The sequence below is a fragment of the Dromiciops gliroides genome, chromosome 4 (genome assembly GCF_019393635.1).
Source record: "Dromiciops gliroides isolate mDroGli1 chromosome 4, mDroGli1.pri, whole genome shotgun sequence".
NCBI lineage: Eukaryota > Metazoa > Chordata > Mammalia > Microbiotheria > Microbiotheriidae > Dromiciops > Dromiciops gliroides.
In genome coordinates, this window is record NC_057864.1 from 489,240,514 (window position 1) to 489,266,491 (window position 25,978).

Here is a 25,978-nt window from a genome sequence, read left to right on the forward strand (position 1 = left end):
CATTTATATCTCCCGTTGAGTTTTGCTCATTCGATGACCACTAAGATCCCTTCTAGCCCCAAACCCATGACCGTGTAATCTAAAGGACCCAAGTACTCAGCAATAACCCAAGGGGGAAATGAAGCACAGGGGCAAAGGCAGGAGCTGGTAGAAGCCAAAGGGTGAGCACTCTGATGGACTCGAGGAAAATTTCAGCAGGTCAGCGTTTGTCAGGATGAGGGCTTCATTTTGTTAGCAATGATAAACACTGCGATACCTGGCCCTGGGAACAAAGACCCTCCATTCCCCTGGGGGATGCCCTGTCTGCGGGGGCACCTCCAGGGAGCCCCACTTCAATGGCTTCCTTCCTCCTTTTCTATCCTCTCACAGCCCCCCATGGTCCCTGTAACTTCCCCCTGCCAATCACCAGTACGTTTCCCACAAGGTGTTGGTTTTTTTTTAAAGGCAGCTCCCCATGATTGTTATTCAGCATCAATTTACACCACAGCAAATAGTGGTTAGCTGGGAATTTCTGATTAAATTCATAAGGGTTTTAATCATCATGAGCTCTTATGTTTTATACATCACTTTGAGAAGGTAGGGATGATTTGGATAAAGAGTGGAAGCACCATCCTTTCTTCTCCTAAATGATCCCTGATTGCCCTATCATTTCAGAAACTGTTTAGAAGCCTCGTTTATTACTTGACACGGGAACGGCAATTGGCTCCCTCTCGTGGCTGAGTGCTCTGCTAAAAGGCACACATTCCCATGTTTCTGACATGCCCAGAGCAACAATGATGGGGAGCAATTAATCAATCAACAAGCATTGTGCCTCCTGCTCACCAGGCGCTGTCCTAGGTGCTGAGGAGCAAGACTGGAGCACTCTAGGGAAATCTGATGGCAGATTTGGACCATTTTACGCTTATGCATCCAGGAAAGGTTTTAATGTTTCAATAAAGAAAGGGTTGCTGCTATCCTCAAATACCAGGCATGAATCTAGTGTGAGAGGACCTGAGTTTCAATGTTAGCTCTTTTATTCATCATTAACAGCTCTGGACCTCACTTTGCTCACCCTTAAAAATGACCAGGTGACCCCCCAGGTGCCTTTCGACTCTAGAGCCGTGGTCCCATGAGAAGAGAATTCAAAATATTTAAAGGAATGTGCTGTTGAGGAGGGATTTAACATGTTTCTCTTGGCCCCAAAAGGTAAAACTATGAACAGTGATGATGTGGTGAATAGAGCTCTGGACTTGGAGTCAGAAAGGTTTGGGTTCAAATTAAGCCTCAGACACTTAACTGTGCAATACTGGGCAAGTCTCTTTATTTATCTGCCTCAGTTTCCTCATCTGTAAAATGAGGATAATAATAGGACCTACCTACCAGAGTTGTTGTGAGTATCAAATGAGATGTTATGTGTAAAGTGCTTAGTAAAACTCCAAGGGATATATAATTGCTAACTCTTATCATGGGAATTGAGAAGTAGAAAAGGAGCTAATTTGGTCTGTATGTCAGGAAGATCTAGCTAAAAGTGACCTGTCCCAAAGAGGAACCGGGAGCAGTCAGGAAAGGCTGAGTTTGCCTTCAGTGGAGGTTTTCTGGGGGAGACTGGCTGGGCACTGTTGGGGATATTGTGGAAGGGATCCCTTGTGGGGCATAGGTTGGACTTGAAGCCCCCAGGGTCCCTCCCTGCTCTGAGATTTGGGAGCTCAGTACCCTCCTCATTCTTGGAGCTGTGCTGTCACTCCAATCTCCCCTTCTGGGAGCTGGTCAGTGGCTTTCATGTGCCAGATTCTGCAAGCCAATCTGTGCCTACATTTTCCACCCCATTACACTCTGTGACTTCATCTACCAAAAGCCATCCTGGCATCTCAGTCTCTGTGTGCCATGCAGCAAGAGGACAGCTGCATTGGCCATCATCATCATCATCCGAGGGAGTTAATGGCACTAAAGCAAATTGGAATTGCTGAAGGCTTGCCCTCATTAGCAATAGGCCATCCTCACATGGCTGGGCCAACTCTGGAGCAATGGCTTGAGAAGGTGCCCAGAAGTAGTGATAAGGAGGAGGAAGGGGATACCAACCAAGTGCACCAACGTGCCTGTGTCCACATAAAAATATTAGATTGGGGATAGCCCAAGTACAGGAGGACTACAGAATGAACCCAGCTTTCATTTCCCATTACCCTGCTAATAGCATTCACACACACACACACACACACACACACACACACACACACACACACTCCATGATAAAGACTTTGACTCTGGACACTTAACCAGTAGTAACGTTAGCAACCTAAAGAACTTCATATAAGAGCCTAAAGATTTTTAAAAGTCTACCAGACAGAAACAGAGTGCGGCAGGGGGTGAGGGAAGGGAGTTCTGCCTAGCAGCCAACCTATCCTTAAAGTCCTTATGTGATTTTGTATTGCAGTCACCATCCACATGTCTCTGGGGTCTGTGATCTTGTTAGTCAGAGGTCCCTACAGCATTGAGGTTGTTGTCTTTATAGGCTGAGCATAGAACAGTAGAAAGGATGGAAGATTTGAAATCATGGATTCAAATCCCCAAAACTCCTCGTGACCTTGGGTGAGACACTTCATTTCCTCATCTTCCTCATCCATAAAATGAAGGGTTTGGACCAGACTACCTTTCCAGTTTGAAATCTATGTCCCAGGACTTCAAGCTTCCTGAAGTTCTGGAGCTATGCAAAAACTAGGCAGAATCCTATCCCTTAGAAGAATTTGGGTCAGAGGAGAGGAGGGGTAGAATTTGTAACTCAAAACTTTACATTAAAATGTTCATTTGAAAAAAGAAGAAAAATTAGGGTCCGAAGAACTCAAGTCCTTTTTGCAGGAGAACTCACTCCATGGCACTAGAGACAGAATGGAGATAAATTGTCCCACAGTAACTGATCTGTGATGCAGTGGGTAAAACACTGAACTTGGAATCACCAGATCTAAGTGAGAATCTCAGATCTCCCATTTACCACTAGTGTGACCGTTGGCAAGCCTCTCTGAGCCTTGGTTTCCTCATTTATAAAACCAGAGGGTTAGACCATTAAGGTATCTCTCAGCTCCAGCTTTCACCTCCAGTGAAAGAAGTGGGATTCACATCATAGAATTAAAACTATTCTGGCTAGAAGGCACCTTGGCGGAAAACCCCCTCATTTTACAGATGAGGGATGCAAGACTCAGAGGGAGAGAAATCAACTCTACCATCATCACCCAGCTAATCAAAACCAGAGCCAGTAATAGGAGCAAGGGTCTCCTATCTACACTGTCCCAGCATGTCAGCCTCTCAAACATCAGAGATGAGTGTAGTAAGAAGTACTTTCTTTTGCATTAAGAAAACATTCAGACCTTGGTTTATTCACAACTTTGGAGTTGTCCAAATTAATATTATATGGTATTCTTTTTTTTTTTGTTTTCTTTGTGGGGCAATTGGGGTTAAGTGACTTGCCCAGGGTCACACAGCTAGTAAGTGTCAAGTGTTTGAGGTTGGATTTGAACTCAGGTCCTCCTGAATCCAGGACTGGTGCTCTACCCACTGCGCCACCTAGCTGCCCCCAAATTAATATTAACACAGAGCAGCAAAGTAAGTTGCATCCCTTTCTAGTTTCGCTGTCTCTTTAAGAGAAAGACTGGGTGGATAAGCTATCACTTCTTTGCTGATATTGGGTCAGGTGCCACCTCAAATCCTATCTACCAAGTGCTTTCCAAGTATAAAATTAGTGTTGTTTGCGTTATTTAATTTATTCGAATAAAAATGAATGAGCCAATTACATTATAATGTAATCCAAGAGATCTGCTGAAAAGGTAACCAATGATTGCTCTGTGGGGGTACTCATTTCTCTCTACTGAAGAATAGCAGAAATTACATTAGAGCATCTTGGTAAATGAGTCACTCTCACCTTCCCGAGCCCTGCTGTGGCTGCAGTGGAAGCCCAGTTGTTATGCTGGGAGGAGACTAAAGCCCGTCTTCACCACTAGGTCACCAACAAGTCATTAGCTTCTGGGGGTGGGGGTGGGTTCAATTTCTCCACCTAGAATTAAGGATCAGTGCTTTGTTCTGGGTGGCCCTTGATTCCTGCTTAAGTGACCCATGCACCGTAAAGGAGTCTGGGACTGATTTTGTCATTCCAGAGCCTGGGCTCTGGGTTCTCATTCTATGAAGTGGACAAAGCTTCCAATTGATATGCCTCTAAACTGTAGTAGAAGTACTCATAATAGAGGGCCATCAGACAAAATCAGTCAGAAATGAAGGTTTTTAAGGGTTATTAATCAGTAAATGCCAAAACATGGAATCTTAATAACCAAAGAACCTTGACAGTATCTCTGGTATTCATCTCCTTCTCTCCATTCCCACAGCCACTGCCCCACTTTAGGGCCTTGTTGGCTCTTGCCTGGACCATTGCAGTAGCTTTCTGATTGGTCTCTCCCTTCCCCATCCATCCTCTCTACTCATCTGCCAAATCCATCTTCTTTCTTTCTTTCTTTCTTTCTTTCTTTCTTTCTTTCTTTCTTTCTTTCTTTCTTTCTTTCTTTCTTTCTTTCTTTTTTGGGTGGGGCAATGAGGGTTAAGTACCTTGCCCAGGGTCACACAGCCAGTAAGTGTCAAGTTTCTGAGGTCGGATTTGAACTCAGGTCCTCCTGAATCCAGGACCTGTGCTTTATCCACTGCACCACCTGGCTGCCCCCTGCCAAAGCCATTTGGCTAAAACATTGTCTGACTCTGTTGCCTCCCAATTCAGTAAGCCCCACATCTCTCCCTCTTGCCTCCTGGATCTGTGTGGCAGTCACAAGCCTTCAGAGCCCGGCCCCTTCCTATTATACCAGGCTACTTGCTGGTCCTCACACACACTACACCACCTCCCAGCTCACGGGCTGTTCCCCATGCCTCGGATGCTCTCCCCACCTCCATCTGTTACCTTCCTAGGCTTCCTTCAGACTCAATTCAAATGCCGACTTCCGCAGGAGGCCTTTCCTCCCCCTCCCCAGCCTCTTTTTATCTGGTGCAGCTGTTAATGGCTCCCTGCTGAGAGAACCTTCCATGTTCACCGGCTACATCTTGTATGTACCCATTCACATGTTGTCTCCCTCTTTAGGGTGTGATCTCCTTAAGGGCAGGGACTGTTTTCACCTGTCTAGAATCTGAGAAATGAGCTTTCCCTGAAAGAGATCAATGAAGACAAATGTCATACATTGTGCCTACAAGGCACCTCCTCAAGGCTATGGGGCTCAGCACTTCACAAGCTGAGCTAATGGAAAACTCTTTTTTAAAGGTGAAGGTGGGAATCAATGGAGAAAACCAACTGCACAATTACCCCACCCCACTTAAAGTAACTACCAAGATACCTTTACCAGGGAGGAACACCTCTCAATCAACCAAAGGCTTTAGACTGGGTGTAAAGCGTCCTTGCCAGCCACTGGATGAAATGGGGTGACATGACCCAGGAAGTACATTTGAACTGGCCAAAGACACCTGCTCAGGCCCTTTGGAGCTGGTCGGCTGGGAGGGAGCTGAGCATCAGGGCTGATGTCAGCTTCATGGTAGAAACCTCCAGGCAAGCCCTGAAAAGGAATCCCTTGGGAGAGAGAAGAGTGGGTTGGCCCCTACTCCCTGCACTCCTCAGCCTCTGTGACCCAGAGGAAGACCTGAGGGTTTCGTTTGTTCTTGGTGTTGTCAGGCCAACAAGGGCTGGTTGCAGTGTCTCCCTTAGGAACCAAGGATGTGTGTTTATGGGGCTACCAATGAATCATAGACCATAGAAGTGGAGACCTTCTAGGCCTACACACACACCGCCCCCTTGTGGCAGGCCCATGAAGGTGAAATAATCTACCCACGGGCATAAGATCATAGACCTAAAACTGGATGGGACCTTGGACACCACTGAAGCCCAGAGAGGTTCAGTAATTTGTCCTAGGACACACAGGTAGTAAGTAGCAGAGAAAGGATTTTAGTCATTCATCACTTGTGTATTTTTTCATTTAATTTCTATTTTGTTTTTCAATTACATATAAACAAAAATGTTAACATTCTTTTTTTCAATTTTGAGTTCCAAATTCTTTCACTCCCCACCCACCTTCCAAGCAATTTTGTTTGATTAGATGTGTATCACTTATATGATCTTAAACCTAGAAGGCACCTTAGCTGTCCTCTAGTCTGTTCCCCTCATTTTAGAAATGAGGAATTCTACCATAATGTAAACCCCCTGAGGGTAGGGCAGCTGTCTCTGGTTAATTCCAGGAGCCACAGAGATGTTGAACGAGAACTCCCAACACATATGCTGGGGACGTGGCAAAAAAGAAAGTTTTATTACTTTATCCATTTACTCTTTCTTCCCTTTCTCCATTATTCTCCTATTTCTCTTTGCCTCCCTTTGCTTCAACTCAACATGTGTATTAAGTGCCTACTATGTGCAGAGTAGTGTGACATAGAGGAGAGGGAATCAAGAAAAACTGGGTTCAAGCCCCAGATTTGACACATACTAATAACCATGTGACTCTGGACAAGCCAATTTCCCCCCTTATTTCTCCAGACAACTCTGGAAGGCCGGTCTCCAGAAAAGGTGTCTGTCTGCATTGGGAGAGGGCATTTACTCATCAGGTGCTCCCTCTGCTGATGAGATCACATGTCTGGTCCCACCCCCCCAAAAATGGACAAGTTACAATGATAGTTGCTGGGGATATAGGAAGAGAGTCCAGACACAAACCCTAACATTCTATTTCAAGAGAAAGAATCAGAACCTCAGAACTGCTGGGTGCCCTTAGGGGCCAGTCTTGAGCTCCCTGGGGTAGAAAGCACCACACATATCAGTGAGACTGTAGGTCATGAGCACCCTGGGTGAGGGCATCCTCAAAGATTAGGGTCCAGACCCCAATGGCAGAAGTGACAATTTTGACCTCATGGCGATCTGTCTTCTAGCCGAGCCAGATCCCAGCAACCACCTCCTGACTCATCACTAAGCCTTAGTCTCATGAGGAAAGTTGGGTGCCCACTTAGAGTGGGATTTCATGGCTTTTGGCCTCGAAGTCCTCCTGAGATGCACCCAACCTCTTGACAGGGTCACCTTGAATAACACATGACTGGATCCAAGGATCCCAAATGTCATGATGTCAGCAGGGAGGGCAGTGAATATCCTCTCACACACCCACGAGGGATCGCCAGCCACACCCCTTGGTTACTGGACCATTGCTCTGGATGTAGCTTGCTCTGAAGGCGGCCTTAGGAAGGACTCTGGCAGCCACCAAGTGCTACCCATGCTCAAGATGGAACACCTGCTACAACATAGCCAACAACTGGTCATCTAGCCTCTGTTTAAAGGCCTCAGTGCGGATGAGCCAGCCTATCACTTGACTCCCATCTGTCCCTCTTCTCATCCCTGGCTTTCCCCATGCCTGCCTTCTCTGTCATTTATTCTTATTCCAGATTGCAGAACAAAGTTCTAGGAACCAAAAGAAAATCCCCTTTTTAGAAGTTTCACATCTATTGTTACCGTGTGGACTTCAAACATCCACAGGCTGCCCAAGAGCCAGAGCAGCTGTTTGTTGTTTTTAGCTGCTTGTGGATACCAACTCCAAGAACCCACCACCACTTCTAGGCTAATTGTCAGCTGACAGTGCCCCATGGCACAGCCAAAGCCACTCAAGGATGCCAGGTTTGAGGTTTTCTCTTCCTTAAATGCAGATTCTGAAACCAGTGATAGGCTCCAATCCCACTTCGCCCCTTCAAAATACACATGCGCCTTTTCTTTTGACCTGAGACTAATAAGTTGATAGTTGATAGGAAGACGCATCATCCTGGGTTCAAATTCAGCCTGAAACACTTACTAGCTGTGTGATCTTGGGCAAGTCACTACACCCTGGTGGCCTCAGTTTCCTCATCTGTAAAATGAGTTGGAGAAGGAAATGGCCAACCCCTCCAGTATCTTTGCTGAGAGAAACCCAAATGGGGTCACAGAGTCAGATACAACTGAAAACAACTGAATAACAACAAAGTGCTTGGAGACCAGGGGACATAGAGAAAGCAGGCATAGCTGTATTTTAGGTTTTTGTATTCACAGTGCTGGCATACAGTAGGGGCTTAATAAACATTGATGACTGATTGTAGCAAACCATGATTCTCACAGGGGATGGGAAGAGGGACTTGTCTGGTCCTTAAGTGTGAAAGCTGTTGGAGCCCCAGCTGAAAAAAAGACATTGCAGACAGAGAGGTCATTGGGTCTTTGATCTCTACCTTCAAGGCTATCCCCTTTCACAGCCCCCAACAGCTGTAAGCCTTGTATGCCACCTGGGAATCAATAGAAGGAAGAGGTAGCTAGAGTCCAGTGGGAGGCTAGAGCTGGACTGGGACCCTTAATCGCAACGTCACCTCATAGAAGCACACTGCCAGCTTTGAAGTCAAAGGACCGGGGTTCAAATTCCGCCCCTGACACTTGATATCTGTGACCTTTGGATAGTCATTTCCCTGGACCTCAGTTCCTTCATCTGTAAAATGCGGGGGTGGGGGTGGGGGTGGTAAGGGTTTGGAATAGTTGGCCCCTGAAGTCCTTCTTCATTCTAGATCAATGATCAGTGATGTACCTTGTGACACTGGATAAGACGCTTGACCTCTGTGGGCCTCAGTTTCTGTAAGATGAGAGGGCTGGACTCGATGACTTCCCCACTCCCTTCCACCTCTAATCTGGGGGCTTCTGGTCCTGTAGAGAACCCAGGGCCCAACTGGCTCCCATTTGCTCCCTACCATTCGTGGTGAACTCATACGGAAACAATAGGCATCTAATGATGGAAGAACTGCTTTTCATCGATATGTTCCATCTCCTTCCATGACCAGGCACCGAGGAGGTTGGAGCTAAAACCTCAGTAGCTTTGCTGAGCCAGATACTGATGAAAACCCTTAGTTCCTCTCCTAAAGCAATCGATCCTTTTACAAAAGAAACCAAGAGGAGGGAAAGTCTGTTCCATCCAGGCCTTGCCATGAAGCCCAGCAAGCTTCCTTCCTAAGCACAGCAGCTGATGGTTCCCAGGCTAGTCCAGAGGATTGGCCCCCTGGGACAGGTGCTTCCTTCCTCCCTCCCTTCTTTCCTTCCTTCCTCTGTTCCACAAATGAATAATGGAGGACACTCCAGCAGTCCAAATCACAAGGCCCTACTGGGAAGCAAGTCCTGAGTTGACCAGATGTGCCAATTGTTGTCGCAGGACACAGAACCAGGAAACTTTTCTCAGTGTGTAACAGTCAGAACTTTCTGATGCTTGAGTTAGTTTAGCTAAGAATCTAGCCTTAATGCCTGGTACATAGTAGGTGTCTGATAAATGCTTATTGATTGATTTGCCCTGCCCTTAATCCTTTTTTTTTTTTAAGTGAGGCAACTGGGGCTAAGTGACTTGCCCAGGGTCACACAGCTAGTAAGTGTGTGTTAAGTGTCTGAGGCCGGATTTGAACTCAGGTACTCCTGAATCCAGGGCCGGTGCTCTATCCACTGCGCCACCTAGCTGCCCCTGCCCTTAATCCTTAATCCTTCCCCCTTATCCAAGCTAATATCTCTCTCTCTCTCTCTCTCTCTCTCTCTCTCTCTCTCTCTCTCTCTCTCTCTCTCTGTGTGTGTGTGTGTCTCTGTCTCTCAATCTCTCTCTCCCTGTCTCTCCCTCTCCTTGTCTTTGTTTCTCTTCTCCTGTCTCTCTCTTCCTCTGTGTCTTTCATTGTCTCTGTTTCTCCCTCTCTCTGCCTTTGTTTCTCTCTTTGTCTCTATCTCTGTCTTTGTCTCTCTGTGTGTCAGTTTCTCTCCTCTTTTTCTCCCCCAGATGGAACCCAGACGCCTGAAAAAGCAGCTTCCCAAAATCATCAAACTGATGAAGCCCGAGGATCGGATCCTGATTGTGGGCACCACCAAGCGCCCCTTTGAGGCTGATATCAAGCCCCTGTGCAAAGTCTACCAGAAGATTATCATGATCCCCCGGCCAGACTATGCCTCCAGATTCGGCAAGTCCCCATAATCTCTTTTCCAAGCCCTGTATGACATAGTTCCTACCACTGCTTGTGTTCTTAGGACTGTGCCTGCACCAAGCCATGGGGCAGGCCTTGCTTTCCTCTCCCAGCTTTCATCAGAAATGATTTAAGCAAAAATCCAGGATCTGGGGAAGCCCCCATACCTGAGGATTTCACTGAAACATGATGCAGGGAGCCATGAAAGTACAATAACATGGCTTTGTTCTGCTGTGAGTGTGTTTCACGTTGTGTAGGCAAGATGGAACTGGACAGGGAGGGTTCTTTGGGGCCAGGCATGTAACAAGAGCCCTTGTGGATGTTAAAGGAGGGGAGAAGTGTATCCCTCGCCTTACAGACTTTTGGCATCTTTGTCACAGATTCTGTGTCTGATTCCCAGTGCACCAAAATGTGCTAGTTCAGAAAGGAAAATAAGAGAGTCCTGTCTCAAACCTGGAGCATCCTCTGAGCTTGGGCCTCACCCATGTCTGGTTGGCTGCTTTTAAGAAGTCAGAAGCTGTTTTTTCTCACATATTTTAAAATAGAAATTCGATGCAAGAAGCATTTATTAAGTGCTTTCTGGGTACCAGACAGCAGGTGAGATGTCCTGTCTGAGCTGTGTGGTGCCCGGGCTATAAAAACAAAAGGGAAAGAAAAGCCCTATTTGGGAAGAGGATAAATTCTCCTGGGGCTCTACAATATCTCACCCAGTCTGAACCAGCAAGCATTTATTAAATTCCTGTATTCTAGGTGCTGGGAAAACAGAGACTCAATAGTCCTGACTTTCAAAGAGCTTACATTCCACTCAAGGGAAACTTGTACACAGGTGAGGTTGCTAGGTGGTTTGGTGGATAGAGCACTGGACCTCCAGGCCAGAAGATCTGAGTTCAAATCCTGCCTTAGACACTAACTAGTTCTATGACCTTGGACAAGCCATTTAATGTCTGTCTGCCTCAGTTTCTTCTTAACAGCATCTATTTCTCAGAGTGGTTGAGAAGACCAGAGAAGTTAACATATGCAAAGTGCTTTACAAATCTTAAACCACTGTATAAATGCTATAGATTTAGATATGTCTGTTATTGTTATATCTAGCTGCTATTATTAGTCAATACAAAACAAATCCATATTAAAGACATTGTCATTGTGAGCCCTTGAGCTAAGCCTTGAATGGACCCAGAGGTTTTCAAAAGTAAAAGGTGAGGAGGGTGAGCATTCCAGGCATCGGGGAGAGAGGCGGGAGATTGAATGTCCTGAGACTCCTTTGGCTGGAGCTGGAGAGTGTAAGGGGAGTCAAGGACACAGTCTGGGAAGGTCATAGGACCTGGATAAGATCATAAACCTGGAGCTGGAGGGGGCCTCAGAATCCATCTGGTCCATCTGTCTCATTTTACAGATAAGGAAACTGAGGTCCAAGGAGGTACCATGAAAGGGAAGGTGAAAATAACCATATGTGTGTATGTGTATGTGTGCTCTCTCTATATAAAACCAGAGAGAGAGAGAGAGAGAGATGTATACATTTATATAACAGTTTAATCAAGAACACCCTCCATAGTCTCATTTGATCCTCACAACAGCCGTGGGGAGTGGGTGCTATTATTACATCGATTTTATAGATGGGGAAATTGAGCCTCGGGTAAAGTCTATGGATTGGAAGCAAGATCAGTATCTGGGTCTTCTTGGTGCCAAGCCCAACACACTTTTCCTTCCACCATACTCTTCTTATAAGGCGGTGGGTGTTCCTTCTTAGAGGTCTTCAGTTGATGCCTAGATGACCCACCATATGTTAGGGATTTTGAAAGGAGTATTCTGGCTCAGAACCCCCCTGAGGGACATTTATGACTGTGATTCTGTGACTATAAATCTGCCCCTCTCCAGCTCTCTCCTCCCCCAAACCTTTGCTCCTGGTTTTGACAGTCAGAACAAGGCTAATCCCTCAGCTATTTAAGGATTGCCATCACCAAACTCCAGCTCCAAGTCTTCCCTTCTCCAAGCTAAACATGCCCTAGTCCCTTAACTCCTTCAATGAACAATTGCTCAATTCCCCACATGGATAACCTTGGGAAGAAATTTCACTCTTCCCTCATCCTCAATTCTAACACCATTAGTTATGAGCTGTTTCTACTTCTGTATTTCATTCAATTGTCCTCTCCTGCCTCTTCTTACCACCACCCCCTGGAGTGAGCGCTCATTACCACCTCCCAGACCATAACAATTGCCACCATCAAAGTCTTTTCCCTTTCATACTCTCCCCCACCTCAGAACCATGGTATATACAGATAGATACATGAGAGAGAGAGAGAGAGAGAGAGAGAGAGAGAGAGAGAGAGAGAGAGAGATGAAAGGATAATCTTTATTACTTATAGACCTAGCCAAGCCACTGCTTTGCTCAAAAGTCATCAGTGGCTCCCTATTGTTTGGACTCTTGTGCCTTACATCCAAGGCCCTCTGTGACCTGGATATACCAATCATATATTCCCAGACTTGTCTCATTCCACTCTCCTCTGATCACTTTTCATTGCAGCCAAGCTGGATATCCCTCTGGCCCTGGACTATTGCATCCCAACTCCTTCATGTCTTTGCTCAGGTCATTTTCTGAGAATTCCCTCTCCCTACCTATCAAATGTCTATCCATCTTTTAAAGTCCATAACAAAAGCAGCAACTTCAGGAGCTCTCAGCCCAGAGACAGTAAGGGGGTTGGATTATCATCAGAAAGAAATTACAGGGGAACTTTTTCTGACACTGGTGTTGATTGACAACTCTATTGCCTATAAGTTCTGGGTTGAAGTTCCAGGAAAGAGGAATGTTTGCAATTGGTCAAAAAGGAGAAGTGGCCCTGGTTACAATTCCATAGTCAAGAGGAGCACTAGCACTAGTGGCTTCAGGAAAACAGTGGACCTGGTCAGAGTCTCAGGGCCAAGAGGAGCACTAGTATTTTTGGCAGCAGAGGAGCAGGGATCTTTCCTGGGTAAAGACCAAAGCAAAGACCAGAAGAGCAGTGACCATGCTTCTCCCAGTATAACACCCAGTATAACACAACAAAAACTTGCAGACCCCCAGAACTAGCTCTGAAAACAGCACAAAAAAGCCTGAAATTAGACAATGCCTCTTCTCCCACACAGTATGAACACAACTATAACATAAAGCTCAAAGTGAAGAAATAGGCTGGGGAAATGAGTAAAAAACAACAACAAAGAAGTACTTGACCTTAAGAAGTTATTGTAGTGGCCAAGACATAAACGTAAAAGATGACAACAGTGTGAAAATAGCTACAAACAAAGCCTCAAAGATAAATGCTAATTGGACCCAAGAACAGCAAGAATTCCTGGAAGAGTTAAGGAAAGAGATGAGTGGTAGAGGCAAAATTGGAAAAAGAAATGAGAGTGATGCAAGAAAACGGCTTGGTAAAAGAGGAACAAAAAATACTGAGGAAAAATATCACCTTAAAAAACAGAACTGGCCTAATGGTAAAAGAAGCACAAAAAAATCACTGAAGAAAAGAACTCCTTAAAAAGTATAATTAGCCAAATGGGAAAAGGGGTACAAAAGTTCACTGAAGAAAATAATTCCTTAAAAATTAAAATTGGACAAATGGAAGCTAATGACTCCATGACACTTCAAGAAATAATAAGGGGCAGCTAGGTGGTGCAGTGGCTAGAGCACCGGCCCTGGAGTCAGGAGCACCTGAGTTCAAATCCGGCCTCAGACACTTAACACTTACTAGCTGTGTGACCCTGGGCAAGTCACTTAACCCCAATTGCCTCACCAAAAAAAAAGAAATAATAAAACAAAGTCAAAAGAATGAAAAAATAGGAGAAAATGTAAAATATCTCATTGAAAAAAAAGCTGACCTGGAAACAAGATTGAAAGAGATAATTTTAGAATTATTAGACTACTGAAAGCAATGATCAAAAATAGCCTAGATATCATATTTCTAGAAATTATTAAGGAAAACTGCCCTTAATGCAAATGCAAATTGGAAGAATTCACTATTAATCTTCTTAAAGAGATCCCCAAATGAAAAATCTCAAAAATATTAAAGCCAAATCCCAGAGTTTATAGGTTACACACACACACATAGACATACCAAAAGAATATGGGGTAAGAAAGAAGGTACATTGGGAGAAGGGGGAAGGGAGAGGCAGAATGGGGCAAATTTTCTCATTTAATGGAGGCATGCAAGGAAGAGCTTTGTAGTGGAGGAGGAAATAGGTAGGGGTGTCAGGCAATACTTGAATTTCACTCTCATCATAATTGGTTCAAAGAGGAAACAATATATGCAAACTCAATTGGATTTCTAGAAATCTGTTACCCAATAGAGAGAGGAGGGGAATGGGGTTAAAAGAAATGGTCGGGGGAGAGAAAAGTGGGGCATGATAAGGACAAGAGCTGATTGGGGGAAGCAGTGGTTGGAAGCAAGACAGGCTTTTGAGGAGGGACAGGATAAAAGAGAGAGAGAGGAAAATGAGATAGAAAGAAATACAGAGTTAGTGATCATAACTGTGAATGTGAATGGGATGAGCTAACACATGGAATGGAAGTGGGCAGTAGAATGGATGGGAAACCAGAATCCAACAATATGTTGTGTACAAGAGACATACTTGAGACAGAAAGACATGCACAGAATGGAAATGAATGGCTGGAGAAGAAGCTGAAGCAGTGCTTCAGCTGAAGGGAGGAAAGCGAAGGGGGGCCATCCATCTCAGACAAAGCAAAAGTAAAATGAGACCTAATTGAAAGAGAGAACCAGGGAAACTACATTTTTCTAAAAAAAAAAAAGTACCAAAGACAATGAAGCTACAGCAAATGTCTCTGATAAAGGCTTCATTTCTCACATATAAAGGGAACGGAATCAAATTTATTAAAATAAAAGCCATGCTCCAACCACTAAATGGTCAAAGGATATGAACAGGCAATTTTCAGAAGATATCAAAGCTATCTATATTAACATTTTTAAATGTTCTAAATAATTTATTAGAGAAAAGCAAATTAAAACAACTCTGAGGTACCACCTCACACCTATCAGAAATAGCAAATGCTGGAGGGAATAAGGGAAAATAGATATATCAATAAACTGTTGTTGGAGTAGTGAACTGGTCCAGCCATTCTGAAGAACAATCTGGAACTATGCCCAAAGGACTATTAAACTGTGCATATCCCTTGACCCAGCAATACCACTACTAGGCATGTACCCCACAAAGATCAAAGAAAATGGGAAAGGACTTATATGTACCGTAATATTTGTAGCAGTTCCATTTTGTGATGGCAAAGAATTAGAAATTATGGGGATGCTCATCAGTTAAAGAATGGATGAACAAGTTCTGGCATGTGATTGTGACAGAATATTATTGTACTATAAGAAATTATGATGGGAGTGCTTTCAGGAAAAAAACATGAGGAGACCGATGCAAAGTAAAGTGAGAAGTGGGAGATCATTGTGCACAGCAACAGCAATGTTGTAATGACGATCAGCTGTGAAAGACTTGGTTCCTATGATCAACACAATGATCCAAGATAATTCCAAAGGACTTGTGATGAAAAGATGCTATCCACACCCAGAGAGAGAACTGATGAACTCTGAGTAGAAATTGAAGTATATTTTTCTTGCCAATATGGAAATGTTTTGCATGATTTCACCCCTATAATTGATATCACTGCTTGCCTACTCAGTGGGTGGGGGAAGGGTGGGAAGGATGAAGAAAATCTAGTACTCAAAATTTAAAAAGAAAATAATGTTAAAAATAAAGAAGGAATAAATATAAGAAGGAGAAAAAGGAAGTATTATTCTTTACTAAGAATTTAATTAGGAGGACCACAATTACTTCATTATATGCCTCTGGTTAAAAAAAAAAATTGCTAGAGACTTTGTAGCAAATTTAACCTTTGAGTAAATAATTACTCAAGTAAGCATTTTCATAAAATTAAGTCATTTGCAATTATGAAAAAATAAAGGTCATGACAAACAGCAACCCCTGCACAAGTTCTTCCCTGATCATCTAGCTGCCTCTGGCCACACACAGGCATTTGGGCCTAACATTTTGCAATCAGGCTCTCTGTGCTGGTGCGTGACCCTTTACTAGACTGCAAGCCCCAGGAAGGCAGGGACTGTTTTTTTCTATGTTAAGTCTCCCAGTGCCTGCCCTGGATCTCCATACAAAACAGGTAGCAGGGAAACAATGGTTGCTGTCGATCCAGATAACCCAATTGTGAGTTTGTTAGAGAAGGATTAGTCAAGTGGGCCTGTGGTTAGTTTCAAGTCAAAGTTTTTAACTCTTCTAACAAAAATTAGACTTTAAAAACATTTTAATAACCTTTTCCTCGGGGAACATCAAAGGGCCTTACAAATGTTGAGCCCGATTTCCCCAGTACCTAAACACATCTCTAGGTATAAATCGGGTCCCTTTGCAAACTGCATTTAAGCCTTTTATGCCACCAGGATACTATTCAACGAGTTACAGAGAATATGGCCCACTCTTGGTTTAGCTCCCATTAAGAGTAGACATGTTGGTGCAAAGATAGTGCGTGAATGGAGTTTTTGTCATTGAAATGGTATTTTAAGTGCAGCAAGGGGACTTGGGTTTTTTATTCAAGGAGCCCTGCAGTCAACCTTTTTTGTAAAATAAGGAGTCCTTAGGCAACGGCAATAAGCATCCTCTAATTTGTGTGGCTTAGTCCATTCTGAAGTTTGTAGCTTGGGCCTTGTCTAATTTTGTAATTTGTTTTCACTGTAGCTCTGAATTCAAGAGAAGGCTTCAGTGTTCTGGGCCTCACTGCCCGGGATCCAGCTAAACATTTTCCCAGAGGTTTAGGGGCTGACTCCCATCTTTGTATCATTCCTGGAGTGGATGAGGGAGAGGAGGAAGGGGGGTTAAATTTCCATGCTGAACTCCCTAGCCAGTAAGAGATGTAACATGGCCCAGGGGAAGGGATTTGGGATCTGATGGATTCGAAGCCCAGCTTAGGGTGACCTCAGGCAAATCGATTTCCCTCCTCTGTAAAGTGGGAAGCTTGGACCACATGCTCCCTGAGGTCTCTTCCAACTCAGGTCTAGGGATGTGATGGGAGGAAGCTCCCTTACCTGTGGAGATGGGGAACTGAGTCACAGCCTAGAGCCTTAGAGAGTTACTGGGGAGATTCAAGGGTTAAGTGACCCGAGCAACCCAGCCAGGACAGGTCAGAGACAGAACTGGAACGCAGGTCTTCCTGACTCCAAAGCTGGCTCTTTAGCCACACAATTATAAAGTTAAAATACACATTTGTTCAGGGCAAAGTCTAGGCGGAAAACTCCCATTCTCTGAATGGTTTGTAAATGAGATGTTCTGCTTAGTGGAACAGTGTGTGTAATGGAAAGTTAAACCTGGAGACTGTGAGAAGCAACTTGTGTGAGTGAGAAGCATATATTGGTACCAGGCAACTAATTCTGATACTTACTGGCTGTATTACCTTGGACAAGTCATAGGAAATGTTCAAATTAGCTCTGGAAGGGACTTTTGAGGTCCCCCAGTCCAGTTTTACAACTGGGGAAATTGAGACAAGGAGACATTAAGTGGCTCGTGCAATAAACATCAGAGGCAGGTTCTGAACCCGGGGCTTCCTAACTCCTAGTCCTGTAGTCAGTCTATCCACTGTGCTCTGGACCTAGTTTTCTCCATCCATTAAGTGAACTTCATGCTTGTGTCACGGGGCTGTCATGAGACTCGAATGGCGTGATCTCTGTAAAGGGCTTTGCACACCTTTCAAACGCTCACTAAAAGTGGCAGCAGCTACACCATGAACAACTTAGTCCCACGATGCCCCCTCCATTGCCCTTGGGGATACAGAAAGTTGGAGCTCTTTGCAGCCCCGCATTATCAACAGGAGAGTTGGGGATTAAAACAGTAGATTTGGGTTGTAGGGAGCAGAATCCTTAGAAACATCCAGTGGCATTATTCAATATGTCAAGGTTTCAACACCCTGAGATATTTTATGAGTGTGGCAACTGCCTTCACCAATGCACATCAAAACCCAGCTACAATTTATAGTCTGAGGCTCAGAGGATTCAGGTGACTTGCCCATGGTTACACATCTGGAAGATATACAAGGCAGGGCTTGCACCTAGATCTTCCCAACTCTAAGTTAAGAACTACTTTTCATTGAACAATACTGTAAAAAAAAAATAGCAGCTCTTGTGGAGGGAGGCATTGGAGATTTGTATTTCTTTGTCCCCCAGCTGGATGGGGACTTTCTGGTTCCACATTCTTCATGCTGAGGTGAAGCTTTCCAGAGAAAGCTAGAGTGTTGACTAATCCAATTTTCCACGCTCTCTTTTCTTGCACAAACCAGTATTGTGGAAACAAGTGATTCAAAAGGCGGGAGGAAAGATCACCAACTCACTGAACATCAGTTGTCTCTCCAAGGTCACTGATGGGTTCACCCAGGGACAAATCGTCCAAGTGGTGAAAAGCACCCTCACAGACCGACGAGTCCGGCAGCAGAGGCATAAGGCTCTGACAGCCGTGGAGTTCATCGCCAGCCTGGCCCGGCTGGACCCCGTGTACAAAGAGGAAGAAGAGACCTTTAAGGTGAGGCCAGCACAGCTGGGTCTATGGCAAGGTGAAAGAAGGTGGCCCTGTGCCAACCCTGCCCTCTCCTCTTTGGCCCTTTTCTAGAGAACCAGCCAGTGTTTGAACTGAGAGAACCTGGGCTCCAGACCCACTTGTGCCCCATAGGCAAGGCCCTTGATTTTGTAAAGGCAAAGATTGAACCCAATGGTCTTCCACCTCAACATCTGGGATCATCTAATATCCAGGGTCACTCTGATGCCACAGAGCAAAGACATACCCACTCACGTCCCCCCTCAACTCAACCCCACCCCCAAAGAAACAAGTAAAATGAAGGGGAAAGATTCCCAAATTTAGAAGAAACAGGTGTCAATGACCCCTTATTTTTGCACAATGTTCTGTGGAGATTCCATTTGATCCTCACAACAGCCCTGTGAGATAAGTGCTATTATCATTCCTGCTTTACAGATGAGGTAACTGAGGCTGAGTGGGGTTAGGGGACTTGCCCAAGGACACACTGCTAATAAGTGCCACCAGGGACAGCCTTCTATCCACTATGCTAAGCTGCCTAAAATGAGGAAAACTAAGCATGTCTTACTATATCATGAAGGGAAGGTGGATTTTTTTAAAAAGTATATCATCTTTGGGGACAGTTAGGTGGTACAGTGGATAGAGCACCTGCCCTGGAATCAGGAGCACCTGAATTCAAATCCAACCTCAGATACTTACTAACTGTGTAACCCTAGGCAAGTCACTTAACCCCAATTACCCCAAAAAATATTTTTAATTAAAGCATATAATATTTAGAAATAAGCCTCAGAGATACCATTAAAGAAATGTTTCTATGAAATGCATCCCTTTCCAACCATAATAAAGAGTGCTTTATTCCCCAGCAAGGAATTCCCAGTGCTTCTAGGGAAGGTGAAAAATGTGTCACTTGGGGCAAAAACTCCAACTTCACCTGCAGTTGGAATTCCATTCAAGATGAAGGAATTTTTCTGGGGGGGACACAACTTTTTTAGCGTGATTGCCTTCCAATGCTGTCTCTAATCTGGTTTTGAAGCTAGCCCCTCTTTTATCTTTTCCAGATTAATGAGTTCCCCTGGTCACCTTTTCTTGACTAAACATTTGCTTTTTAAACTCTTTCTTATGATATTTTTTTAAAATCCTCTTTCCCTCACCCACTTGTATTTCTTAGATGTCTCTAAAGATATTATGACCTAGGGTACAAATCAGAGGGTTCTAAACTAGGAGCTGAGAAGCACCTCAGAAGGACAGGAACCGGCATTGATCTAGAGCCTGTTCTGTGCCGTGCTCTGTACTGTGCACTTTACAAAGACAATCTCATTTGATGCTTACAGCAATCCTGGGAGGTAGGTGGTATACTCATCCCCATTTTATAGTTGAGGAAACTGAGGCAAACAGAGGTTAGGTGACTTGCCCAGGCTCATACAGCCAGTAAGTGTCAGAGGCCAGATTTGAACTCGGGTCTTCTTGACTCCTGGTCCAGGGCTCTATCCACTGTACCACCCAGATGCCTCTCAGACACCATCTAATGCAACTCCCTCATTTTACAGAGTTGGAAAATGAGACCAGAGAAGCAACTCAAAATTGTCCAGAGTCACACAGGTAGAGGAAGGTCAAAGGTCCTGGATTTAAAGCTGGAAGGGAATTCAGAGCCCATTAAGTCCAAACCCTTTCCCTTTCACCACCACCCACTTTTTTAACAAACAAGGCAACCGAGGCCTAAAGAGTTTCAATGACTTGCCCAAAGTTAAGCAGGTATGAGGAACAAAGCTCTCGAACCCAAAGCCTCTTCTCTCTTCCTTGCTGCAGCCTGGCATCTTCCTAATCCTATCATGTTTTTTCCCTAAATTAGGCGCCAGATCTTTTTCTTGATCAATGCATTGAATAATTGAATCATTTAATAAACCCATGATTCATTCCCTAGTGTGATACTTGGCACTCAAACTAATTACTAAATACACTGAATTATGACTGCCACCTGCTGGTCCTATTGCCCAGTTTGTCACCATCCTAAAACATCGGGGGCTCAGTTTGGAATGTTCTATATGGGCAGAGCAAGATTTGGAATTCCTCTTCAAAGAAAGGTGATGGTTTAAATGTTCTGAAACTAAGAGAATCTACTCATGGCCAAGGTGGTTGTCAGACACATCCCAAATGCACAAGAGAAATCTAAGTGATGCCTAATAAATCATTCCAGGGGAAAATCCCATTTAAGCCACCTTTGAGACTGTTCACATTTGGGGTCGTGCTCACAGAAACTCTGAGGTGGGAGGGACCTCAGGAGCCAAGTGGTCCAGTACCTCCTCCCATGGCCTCCCTGACAGTGATCTATCCTTCATGTTGAAGACCTCTATTAGGTAGGAGCAGCTAAGGGGCACCTCAATGCACAGTATGCCAGGGCTTGGAGTCAGCAAGACTCATTTTTTGTGAGTTCAAATCTGGCCTCAGACATTTACTTGCTGTGTGTCCCTGGGCAAGTCACTTCACCCTGTTTGCCTTAGTTTCCTCATCTGTAAAATGAGCTGGAGAAGGAAATGGCCAACTGCTCCAGTGTCTTTGCCAAGAAAACCCCAACTGGAGCCACAGAGAGTCAGACACGACTGAAACAACTGAACAACAAAAATAGGTAGAAAGAGCTCCCTGCCCCCAAAAACAGCCCAATCCACTCTTACATAGCTGGAAGGACAATGTGGTGCAGTGAGTGGAGAACCAGGCAGGCTATGTGACCTTAAGCTGCCCCTAGCAGCTCCCTAAGACCAGTGACTGCAGTGGGGAAAAACCATGGCTCTAGAGTTAGATCTCTGATTCAAATGCTTCCTCAGACCTTCCTGGTCTGACGGCACGATGACTATGTCTCTTAATGAGCCTCAGTTTCTTTGGCTGTAAAACAACCGGGTTGAAACAGGGGGCTTCTGAGGTCCCTCCAGCACCAGATAGTGAAAGGTCTAAGACCTGGCTCCTGTCTTTCTGTTTTTAATGGCAAGCACTTGCCTTGTGCTGGAAATAAAAACATGCCCTACCCTAAGTAGCTTACCTTCTAATGGTAGAAGAAAACATTTAAAGGGGAGCTGAAAAGGGGAGGAAGGTATTCGTGCGAGGACATGGTTTAGAATCAGAAATACAACTGAGAAGTGAATGAGTTGTGGCCAGCCTGGGCCTGTCCCCAAAACGGAGGCCCCTGAAAGGAACTCCCCAATGTGAGAACCAACGTGGCAGAAGGCAATTCCAGGGAGGGTCACAATGGTGAAGTCCAGAGAGTCTGAAGCAGGGCTGGGAGGGGTGGCAGTGAGCATGGTGGCCTGGGCTAAGATCTGCCCTTGTTCGGCTCAGCACACATCTCTGTTGGCTGACTGCTCCATTGCCCTGCCCTCCACCAGACTGGACCTCTCTCCAGCCTGTTGACCTTCCTCTTGCTCATCTCCCATCCAGATACCCATTGTTTTTGTTTCCTTCAGTCTTCATTGTTTCAGCTGTCCCTTGTCTTCAGTGAGCTAGAATTTGGTATTCTATCCAACAAATTAAAACTGTGGTTAAGGCAGTGGGGTTAGGTGATAAGGAGGCAGACTCGGAGCCAGGAAGAGCCCCTTTCAAGCCCTTGCTCTGACACAACTGGCCATGATCCTGGACAGGTTATGGCACTTCTCAAGGTTCTAGATGACGAAAACTATACGTTACAGAGAAGGTGGCAACCTGCACTAGGAGAAGGCGTTTCCTCACTAGTGAAATCACAGAACCATTGCCTTCATCCTGTGTTGTTTTTTATGATCAGCATCGCCCAGAGTTTTCCTCTTGTTAAGGGAATTAATGAACCCAAGATTGCTGTGTTTCAGAATTGTGTTTGTTCTATAGCAGGATGCAATGGTGACTGGGGGGGGGGGGTAGCAGGAGGAGTAGATTGAGCCAATGGCTCCCATCTACCCCATCCAGGAATGGGAGGGGCTGAGGGAGAGGTAGGTACCTAATCTGTGCTTATCTCCAAGCCCTGTTGTTCCAACCCTCCCAAAGTGAGAGAATGACCCACTCCTGGCCCTAGCCCCCAGGCCTTCTGATTTAGCCTTGGATCCTAGGGATGCTTGTTGCCTTTGACAACAGAAGGTAACCCGTGCTGCCAACCCCAGAACAATGTTAAAATGATGCCTCATTACATCCAGGGACAGTGGCTTTCATCAATACAGGGGCTCCATGCACCAGTGCAACCACAGCCCCTCTATCTTAGTGGTCTACCTCTGAGAACTGCCCAATTAAAAACTTTCAATCCAACAGGCGAGGCTTATCTGGCCTGGTGCACAGACAACCGACATCTGAAGTCAAGGGGATGCAATCCATGGCTAAGCCCATGCCCCAAGACTCTCGGTCTTGGTAGTAGGACCTGTTAGAGCTTGTCTTCCATTGGTACAGCCTTGGAAGCCATAGCCTTGGCTGCATCCTCAGAAGACGACTTCAGTGGTTGATGGTGATGGTGGTGGTGGTGGTGATAGCAGCTCCTTGTCAATCAATAAGCATTTATTAAGTACCTACTTATTGTGAGGCACCGTGCTAAATGCTCCAGATACAAAGAAAAGCAAAAGACCAAGGAGCTCACAATCTAATGGGTTTCTCTGGCATTTTAATAATAACACTAAACAAATAATAGTAGTAACTACTTCTCCCATAGCATCCTGTTTCTGAACCTTCTTGCTCGCTGGCCTTCAGTAAATTATTTCACCTACCTAAGCCTCAGTTTCCTATTCTGTAAAAGGAGGGAGTTGGACTATGTGGCTGCAGGGATCACTTCCAGCTCTGGAACTAAAATCCTATGATCTATGCAGTGGGTTAGGTAACACAAGTATTATTATCTCCATTTTACAAAGGAGAAAACTGAGGCTCAGAGAGCTCATCCAGCTGGTGAGTGTTTTTGGTGGGATCCTCACCCTACAATGACTGAGGAAATTCCTGCTACCCCAACCATTGACCCAGGAACTTTGTATCTTGAATTCTAACCTCCTGCACTGAGCCTGTCTTTAGATTTATTGTATTCCTTGTACTTAGCACAGGGCCTGGTATGTACTCAGTAAGTGCTCAATAAATGCATGGTCTATGTCTATGGTCAAAGAACTACATTTTTGAGGAGGGAGATGGGGGGGCAGGATTGAAAAAGCCTATATTTGGGGTCATACTCTGCTGTATATAGATCGGACCAAGGAACCATAGTAATCAGAGTTGAAGGGGCTCAAGGGACTGAGGGTGAGTCTTGCCCAAGGGTCAGGTTGTTCATTTCAACCCCTGTACTGGATAGCCAAATGCAGGAAAATGCCCCAGGATGGGCCCTTAATTGTACTTTTGTCTCTAAGAGCCCATGAAACAGGCTAATAATCAGCTAACATAGTTCGCAAGAGAAATCTGGTGAATGGGGAATTTTAGTAACTGGCCCCTAATTACCCAGCTCCCTTCCCCAGGCTCCCCAGGCTCCCCAGGCTCCCTAAGTTATGAGGGTTGTTCCAGAAAAAATCAAATCTTCCAGACCAGTGCTGGCAGAGTACTAACAATGACAACCAGGGAGGCTCCTGGCATTTCAGTCCCACTATCCAGTGGCTACTACTCCCTTCCAACAAACATTTATCACTGGGAATTTTTATAGCAAATTACTGCAGTTTAGCCAAAAATGGAGCCACTGTTGACTATAAGGACAGTCCCCTCTATCCTCTAATTTTTGAGTGATATGGCTTTTTATAGTTAGAGCATGTATCCACTTAGAGTTCATTGTAGTGTATGGTCTAAGATGTTTCTCTAAGCACAGTTTCTGCCAGGCTGCTTTCCAATTTTTCCAGAATTTTTTGTTAGATAGGGAATTATTAACCCAGCAGCTGGTGTTGTTGGGTGTATTGAATACTACACTACCATGATCCATTGTTTCTGGGATTTTTTACTTACTCAGTTGATCAACAAACATATTATAGACCTACTCTGTTCCAGGCACTTGGGATACAAATACAGAAAATGAAGCCATCCTTTCTCTCAAAGACCTCTATCTGTAAATTGATTCTTTCGAAGGAGACTCCATGTCTAATCTCTTCTGTGAATCAATTTTCCTATGTTTTTAATCAATGGCTAGTGACTAGGAGGCAAATGACCAGGTATTGTAACCTTATATTTCTCTTCAATTTTGAGCCATTTGAGAGAAGAGTGTCCCTGGCTGGATTCAGGCAATACCCAGAATGTGTAGTCATGTCAACATGGAAATCCATTTGGGAAACCACTCACCTTCGTCTGGTGCCCAGTTTTCAAGGGTTACATAGACCCTTCATCATGAATGAGAATTGAAATAAGATTATTAAGGCTCCCTCCACAGAATGTATACAAAACTTTAACATTTTCTTCCTTCTTTATTTTATTTCAGACTTGGTACTCCAAGACCCCTTTGGGTAAGAAAAGAGCGATTGCATTGTCTGGAGCTGATGAAAAGGAGAAAGGAAAAGGAAAGGGGAAAGGAAAGGGAAAAGAAAAGAAAGGGAAAAAGAAGGGAAAAGAGAAAAAGTAATTCTTCACATCTTTAACTCTCTCATTGATGTTGAGGTTGACCATTTCTCTGAAAAGAATGAATCAATGCCCCAGAATGCAGACCTAAGAAAATCCTGCCTACTGAAGAAGCCCAAAGGAAAAAAAATTCTTCCAATGGTGATGGTCCACCCATGGGACACAACAGTTCCTGTATTTCTCATATTCGTTCACTTAGTACTTTGGCACTCTCTGCTCCTAAGCTGGCAAACCACCACAAAATATTTTTCTCCTCAGTATGCTAAGTATGCTAGCCTTCCAATGGTTTGTACATAATGTAGACACAGCCTGCGTGCATGTGCGTGTATGTGCATATACACACACACTCCAAGACCTTTCCTTGCCAGGCCATTCCTCTGTAGTGCAGAATTGAGTATTAAGCGAAAAGCTTAGTAATTAAAGGGCATCCTCACTGGTAGGCTAATAACATCAGCAAGACTTATCTATTGTTCTATTGTGCCATTTTATTCATCTGTTCACTGCATATATACATATCCTCTTGTGCAATTAAAGATATAATTCTTTCCTATATCCATGAATTTTATATAGCTAAATAAAAATTTTACACTTAACAGGCTCCTAGTTTGTTTGGTTTGGTGTGGAACTATATGGAAAAATATTGTCTAGAGAAGTATGCCCGGAATGCCAAAGGAACTCCAAATCTTGTCGACTGAGCATTGATTGAGGAATAATAATGTTTTCTTATATGAAAGTGGGCAGCGAGGTGGCACAATGATAGCTGGGCCTGAAGTCAGGAAGACATCTTCCTGAGTTCAAATCCAATCTCATACACTTACTAGCTACACGACAGAAATGGCAAACCACTCCAGTATCTTTGCCAAGAAAACCCCAAGTGGGGTGATGAAGAATCAGACATGACTGAGACAACTGAACAACAAAAATATTGAACTAAAATCTG

The 25,978-nt window shown here is 44.5% G+C and overlaps 1 protein-coding gene across 1 annotated transcript in view; it reads left to right on the forward strand.

Annotated features, from left to right (window-relative positions):
• Nucleotides 1–25,336, forward strand: part of IQCA1 (IQ motif containing with AAA domain 1) — a 220,034-nt gene extending 194,698 nt beyond the window's left edge. The window contains exons 17-19 of the mRNA XM_044005245.1: nt 9,780–9,957; nt 18,281–18,519; nt 24,902–25,336. Coding sequence (XP_043861180.1) covers nt 9,780–9,957; nt 18,281–18,519; nt 24,902–25,042 — 558 coding nt within the window. The 3' untranslated portion in view covers nt 25,043–25,336. The remainder of the gene's footprint in view (nt 1–9,779; nt 9,958–18,280; nt 18,520–24,901) is intronic.
• The last annotated feature ends 642 nt before the right edge of the window (nt 25,337–25,978 follow it).